General features: G+C 38.0%; 1 protein-coding gene across 1 annotated transcript in view; it reads left to right on the top strand.

Moving 5' to 3' along the window:
- The window catches only part of LOC101636401 (amine sulfotransferase-like), a 14063-nt gene extending 7561 nt beyond the window's left edge, over window positions 1-6502 (top strand). Inside the window, exons 2-5 of the mRNA XM_004674094.1 lie at window positions 669-795; window positions 1606-1700; window positions 3475-3661; window positions 6375-6502. Of these exons, the coding sequence (XP_004674151.1) occupies window positions 669-795; window positions 1606-1700; window positions 3475-3661; window positions 6375-6502 (537 nt within the window). The remainder of the gene's footprint in view (window positions 1-668; window positions 796-1605; window positions 1701-3474; window positions 3662-6374) is intronic.
- The last annotated feature ends 1163 nt before the right edge of the window (window positions 6503-7665 follow it).

A 7665-nucleotide genomic window follows, 5' to 3' on the forward strand; every position in this document is an offset into this window, starting at 1 on the left:
TTTTTCCTATAAAACTTTAATTTTTAATTGATAATTAGTAAATGGTGTCTCATACAAATCTTAATTTTAATTTCCTAATCAGTAATGAGGTCAGGAAATTTTTGATATGTTTATTGCCCATTGCTCATCATTATCTGCCTTCTATTTTCAGCAAATAATGATTTCCCAGTATGCTCCTCTCATACCAGGACTTTTGCCCTTAGTGAGAGCCCCCCTGCAAGACCCTACACCTAGTTACAAGCAGGAACTGTGGGTGCAAAGACATTATCCCTGAGAACAAGGGGTCTGGGAATGAGTGAATAATTATTTGTTCCTAATTATTTGTTATACAGTTTCTCCCCTTTGCACTGCTTTCTAAAGCTACCTGGGAGTATACCAAATATAACTTAATGCTCACAAAGGATAAATTTAAAAATTTTAAAAAGGTTATGTGCAAGACATTTTAATATTTATAAACCTTACAAATAGTTTTCTTCTTAGGAATTTGTTTATATGCTTGCACATATGAATGTCATGTGGGTAAATTTCATTATTGCAAAAAATTGGGAACAACCTTAATTTCTATGAATGGGAAAGTGTGAGAAATAATGTGATGTATTCATGTACTAAATATCTCTGAGTTTAAAAATATATTATGAATAATCAAGATTTAAATTATTTATTTGCAGATAGTTTATGTCTACATAAACCCCAAAGATGTTTTGATCTCATATTTTTATTTTTCAATTTTTTTACATTGTCATGAAGCTTCAGAAAACATTGAAACTTTCATGAAACAATTTCTAAATGGAAACGGTAACTATAAATTTATTTTATAAGCAACATGTTTATGACACAACAGCTTCCTTGGTCAATTTCTCAAAATTAGGGAACACATTTTAGGACAAAGATGAAGGGCAATGATAGATGGTAGAATGACATACTACTGTATATCAACTTAATCTCCTACCCCATGGCCTCAGTGAGTGGAGATTATTAAATTTGCAATAGTATATCACTTAAGACATGTTGAGATACATTAAGAACCACAGTCCATTTAGCGTTTCAAAATAGATTCAAATCTAGATCCACATGTTCTAAAACAGCAAATATTCAGGGTGGATATAGATTTTGTGTTCTATGATGGATCTGGAGTGGGCAATATATTATAGCTGTGGAATTTTATAAGTTGATGCAAGGAGCTTGGGAATGTGGAATTAAGGTTCTACTCAATTAGATCTCTCTTCATGTTCTTGTCTCATTGTAGATGGCTGAAGTTGCTAACTAACAATCTTAAAATTGATAATACAGGCAAAGAATAAAGGCAAAATAAATAAGAAAAGGAAGATTTGCTAGTGGAAAAGTAAGAAAAGAAGATAGTTAAAATTATCAAAATTTGTTCTTTCAGTTTTTTATTTGACATTGCAACTTTCCTAGAGTAGCCTCAAAACTCAGCTTTCTATTAAATCATAATAGTTTTCCACAAATACCATTTTTAAAATGTAGCATAAATACCCAGTGGTTGGGGTTTATTTTACTTTCTGGTTATCCTAGGACAGTAAAGAAAGACCACAGTTTTCCTGTACATCAGTGACACATATTTACCTTATTAATTTTCCCCCACAGTGGTAGGAAGTCTTTGGTTTGACCACATCAGAGGCTGGTATGAGCACAGACATCATTTCAATATTCTATTCATGATGTATGAGAAGATGAAGAAGGTAAGAAATCTATTACCTTAGTTTCCTTTGATTTAACTTCATACCTATTACTTCTCAGGCTTAGTTTTGAGTTTCTAAATTTCTGCTCATCCCTTAATTACTAATCTCCCTTAGGAGTCTTCTCACTCTCCATAGTCATCTTTTGTGATTCCTTTATGTAGTTATCTATAATAGTGAAGGAAAACTTAAGTCTAAGAGCAGACTTTGCTTTAAAAATAGGTGAGGAATGATACCAACAACATGGTGATATAAAGAGGCCCCAGCCTCTCTCATAAAAACAATTTTAAAAAAACTGATAACAAACTTTTAGAAAAATCCAGACTCTTGAACCAGCTATCACATCTAGCAGCAGCAGTTTGAGTGCTGGGACACCTTGCCAACCACCAGCAGCAGTTTGGTCAACAGGTGCCATGAAACCCCGCTCCCCCAACCAAATCTTTCCAGCAGCAACAGTGGTACAGGCAGCATGGAGAACTGTTCACTGGCCATCAGAAGAGACCTGGCAGGTGGGGGCTGAGGAGAGAGCAATAGGAGCACATGCCTCTGCCTCTATCCACTGCCCATAGCAGCCCAAGCTCTTGGCAAATATATACATGCCCCGGTGAAAGCATGCATAAGTCATGCCAGCAGGTGCCAGTGTTCACATGGTCCTATGCCAAGAGCAAACATGAAAGCAAACAATGAGGAAAAAAAAATTACAAGAAGTCAAGCAAACCCTCCTGGGAACAATACACCACATAAAGAAAATCAGCTTCTAGAACCCAATGACACTGACATGGAAGAATTTCTCTGCTGACAGATATAGTGTTCAAAATCATCTTAATTAGAAAAACTAAATAAATAGGAATAGAACAGAGTCAGCTCCACCCTCCCTTGGGTAGAGCAGGAAACCTGGGACCTCCCCTTTTCCAGGAGCCTACCTTGTTACATTATGTGTATTGCAGCACTAGTTACAACAGCCATGATATGGAAGGAACCAAAATTACCCAATAGACAAGTGGATCAAAAAGTAGTGGTATAATTAGACGATGGAATATTATTCAGCCATCAAAAAGATGAACGCATGCCATTGGCAGCAGCATGATGGAGCTGGAAGGAGTTATGCTAGCTGAAACTAGTCAGAAGGAAAAAGATAAATACTGTCTCACCAATATGTGGAATACACAGAAATGAAACTGAAGGTCAAGAAAAAGTAAAAACTAACAAGCTGACCATAGAAGCGATGCATACAGCAGAGGACTAGGTGGGAGGAAGTGCAAAACAGGGGAGGGATGAACATTAGGGAATACAGTGATGGTTTACAGGTGATACAGTGGTAGGAGAACTACAGGAATTACAATAATGTAAGAAAAATACCTAATTAAAAAAATCACAGACATATTACCATAAAGGAAAGTTAAAACCAGTTCCTTTCATAAACATAGATTTCTGTTTGTGTCACAATGAAGTATTTAACTACCCTGTCCCAATAGGTACTTGTATGCAATTCCCGACACTGATTTCATTGTTATCCATCTGTTCAGAAACCATTCCTCAGAGCAGCATCTGATGTGAGTAACTGCAGTCAAAGACATTTACTGAGTCAAGGCAGAATTAATGAATTGTGAGTATTTCTAAAATTAACACAAACAACTCTAAAATGGCAACAGACAGAAGATTAGTTTATCAAGAAGGAGCAGGAAATCGTTTCTCACCATTCTGATCTTTAGTGGTGACATTTATGTAAGTCTATTTTCTTATAATTTGCATAACTTATCACACTGATTTATTTCAGGATCTCAAAAATTCTGTGTCAAAAATGTGCAAATTTCTTGGGAAAGAACTGAATGAGGAAGATATGGATTCTGTAGTGAGACAGGCCACATTTCAGAACATGAAACATGACTCACTAGCAAATTATGAAATGGTACTAGAGGAAAACCCTGAATTAATAAGAAAAGAAGGCTCTTTCCTTTGCAAAGGTCAGTTTCAGCGTGAATGGATGCGCTAGATTGTCACACAAGTGAACCAAAGCGTAGCTTGTGGGCTTTTTGCTAGGGTTTTAAATAATGGACTCTTACGACCTTCTTCTCTCTACTACACAGTGTTTTTTCCATGACTTCCGCTTCATGCTCTTCTCAAATCTACATTATGGGGCTCCTGCAGGTATCTGATGAGAAAATTACATGGTCCTTGTAAGACTCTGGGGATGGTGTCCATCACAAAATGATGTTCATATAGGATTAAAGTCTTTCCCCTCATGCGCCACAGCTTCTGAGGATGAAGTAATACTGATGGATCTGTTATCTGCTCAGAATTTATGCTGAACCCCCCCAAGGGTAAATTTACCTGTCACATCAGCTCTTTTGTTGTTAGGAGGGACTTTCATGTGTCTTTTATTAAACCAGACTCTCACATCATAACAATTTATAATATCTCATATATGTGATTTTTTATATTGAGATTTTAGAATAAAATGAATTCTTCAGACAACAAATAGATTTGACATATTAAAGTATCATTATTATATCCAGTTATTCTATGTCATGTCTTATGCTTTTCCAATTAGTACAGAGAAAACGTGTAAGACATCATTTTACACAGAGATTTTATACTTAAAGTTTCTGTGCCTCTGTGTCAAGAGATAAGACATATGGCTTTGATTTCTCTAAATTAGGATTCCTGTGTGTTCTTTTCTTAGATATATCTTTCTTCCTTCTCTTGAAAACTGAAGAGCGGGTAGCTCTGAGTCAGCCTGAGAGGGACATTCTCTCGCTACTACACTCACACACCTATGGTGCTGCCCTTGCTAATGTCAGCAGCCACGAGAGTTGCACTTATGTTTTTGTTTTTCTTTGAAAAATAAATTTTTGTTGTTCTTATGTCTTTGCCAAACCATTTAATTAGAAACTAAGCTGGGTAGTAAGAAAAGTGGATCTAGCAAAATTAGATCCAGTTGCTATTTGTCAACTGGATGCTGCCATTTGTCAGAAACACAAATCCTTCTCTGTTTTATGTATCTTCCTGAATCATTTGCATTGGTTTCTTACTTCTGACCTGTTTTTAACTATATTTTCAGCTTTTTAGTATTCCTGTTCGTTTTAATTGTGTATATATTAAATTCCACAGATGTTTAAAATTAGTGTTTCTTTTTTTGTCTTTCTGTTAGTTGTGCTATACACATCACTACTACTCTGTAGCCACAGTTTTGTTTTATTTAAAGATTTATTTATGCATACAAGAACTGGGGTACAGGCCAGAGGTGTGGGGGAGAAAGAGGATTCACCAGAGACAGAGTGGAGGCAGAACAGGCAGATTGACTGAAATACACTGCTGAGGGAGGTCAGGAGAGGTCTGCCATGCCAAGTGGGTGACCTCTCTGGCCAGGGATCGAACTTATGCTGCAGTGGCTATGGGTAGCTTAATAGCGCTGTGCTTTATCTCGTTGCTCCACCAGGGAGGCCATGTATTCACAGTTTTAACTGGACTGTCTTCTACAAAACTGATAAATATTAAGTAATTTCAACTCTGCAATTATAAACTGCATGATCTTGGGTACTTTAAAAAAGCTCTGCTGAACATCCAGATCCACACAGTAAATATTAGTTCAGTGTAGTATGGAGAGATATCAGGATGAAGCCAGAAATGGGATGTGTGGTGTATGTGTGTGTGTGTGTGTGTGTGTGTGTGTGTGTGTGAAAGAATTCACCAGGTACAGAGTGCATAACAGAAAAGGTGGGTTTATTGAAATACCCTGCAAGGGTATATTGGGCAAGACTGGAGAGGTTTGTGCCTGGAGGGGGATTTGAGGCTCTCTTTTATACTATGCTTTCCTGTGCTTTCTAAAGTGGGCTCCAGTTTCCACGAGTTATCTACTGGGATATTTGGTCTGTGGTGCAGGCCTTTGACGTCTCTTTTTCTGCATTCCTGGAGCTGGGCTGGCTTTTTTGGTCTTAAAGATTAGTCTTCCTGACCCTCCCTGGTGGCGCAACAGGTTAGGACGTAGCACTTGCAAGGTAGCTGCGGCTGCTTCAGTATGAGTTGATCCTTGGCCCCAGAGTTGACCCACATGGCACAGCAGACCTCTCCTGACCAAATTGCTGCTCCCCTCAGAAGCTGCTTGTCGATCTGCCTGTTCTGCTCCACACTCTGTCTCTGGTGAATCTTCTTACTGCCCCTGCACCTCTGGTCTGTACCCCAGTTTTGTATGCATAAATAAACAAATCTTTAAAAATAATCTTCTTGCCTTGACCCCAAGGCAACCTTATCAATCCCCTTATCCAAACTTCCAAAATCTACCAGCTGGAAAGGAGTGGGAGCTGTTTTTCACTTCATTATATGGTACTGCCATAATATCTGACCTAACTGGAATTTTAAAAGGACTTTTCTAAAATATAATAACCAATGTTAACCTGGAACAGGTCAGGGATCAAGTTGTAATAATTTTCTTTTTTCCCAGGTCACTAATTATAGTCCTACTTATGGTAAAACTACAGACACAATTGACTTCTGTATCTGCTGCCATAAAGTGGGAAAGTGAGAGTCAGAGCCAAGCTAAAGAGCAGCTAGGAACTTAGTGGAAACAAGAAGAAATGTGTGGAAAAGAATGTTTCTCCCATCACTGTTATGTTTCCCGACACTCACACTTTCCCCCCAAACAGTTACTCAGTAATTTCTTTTTCCTTTTTTCACAAGGTATTGTTGGAGACTGGAAAACTCATCTGACTGTTGAACAGAGTGAACGATTCAGTAAGATTTTCCAAGTGAAGATGAAGGACACCCCCTTGAAGTTCATCTGGAACCTAAATGAAGATGTTGTTTAATTTAGATTCCTCATGGTGCACATTTACTGATGTTTATAAACTTTGAACATTTATTTTATTTCCTAATTAAATAATGAAAGCAGATTATTTCGAAAAGAGAACGAACAAATATTAGAACAGGCAAAAGTCCTATTTATTCACAAATATTAGGTTCAATAGCAAACTCCTGAGGCTTTCTCCTGAGTCTTTGCTGCCAGAGATCTTGAACATGCACCCACCAGAATTTCCTGCCTGCCTTTAAGGAAAGGGAGCCAAGTCATGTCTCTGAGCCCTTTACTTTAATAAATTCCTTAGCGAGACAAAATTTACCAGGGTCCTCATGCAGAAACAAGCATCACTTGAGCTTAAATAGGAATTTTAGGGTTTATCCAGATTCAGTGGCCAATATATTGCTTGCTCCTGGTGACCACTACATAAACAGCAGTCAGTCTTCCCAGCTTCCAGAAGATCAGATCTTGGTAGGAAATGGTGGCACCTGACAGTGCTGTGTTATTTTCAATTTCCTTTCACTTTTCCCCCTCAATTTTAGCAAGTGTTCATTGATAGCACTCTTGTTTATTTCTTGCAGTACTATAACTCTCAATAACTCTCTCTTCCCTCATTAAGCAGAGTGATACTAATTTACTTTAATAATGCTACTTTAAACATATTAGTCATTTAAGAGCATTTTCTCAAGAATATAGTCAGTATTTGAAGGGACTAAGCAATAAATCTCCCTATTGTGGCTTGATCCTTTAGATTACATCAATAAAAATCATTCATACTTATTTCCCAATGATTTAAAATCTCACTGTAGTAAATAAAGCAAGTCTAAACCTATTTTTTTTCTTTGTGCTTTACAAAAGATAGGGTCTTCTCTTTTCAAGGATTTATTTGAATGGTTCTAGGTGGGCATGCCATTATACCATTAAACCTTTTTAGGGGCCCTCCCTGGTGGTGCAGCAGGTTAAAGCACAGCACTAAGAAGCTAAAGCCACTTCCGAATGAGTTCGATCTCTGCCTATTCCAGAGGTGACCACATGGCACCGCAGACCTCTCCTCTCCTGACCTGCCCGCTGCTCCCCTCAACAATGTACTTAGATGATCTGCCTGCTCTGCTCGCCACTGTCTCTGGTGAATCCTCTCACCGCCCCTGCATCTCTGGCCTGTACCCCAGTTCTGTA

This window comes from Condylura cristata, unplaced genomic scaffold, assembly GCF_000260355.1.
Source record: "Condylura cristata isolate star-nosed mole 26May11 unplaced genomic scaffold, ConCri1.0 scaffold00001, whole genome shotgun sequence".
NCBI lineage: Eukaryota > Metazoa > Chordata > Mammalia > Eulipotyphla > Talpidae > Condylura > Condylura cristata.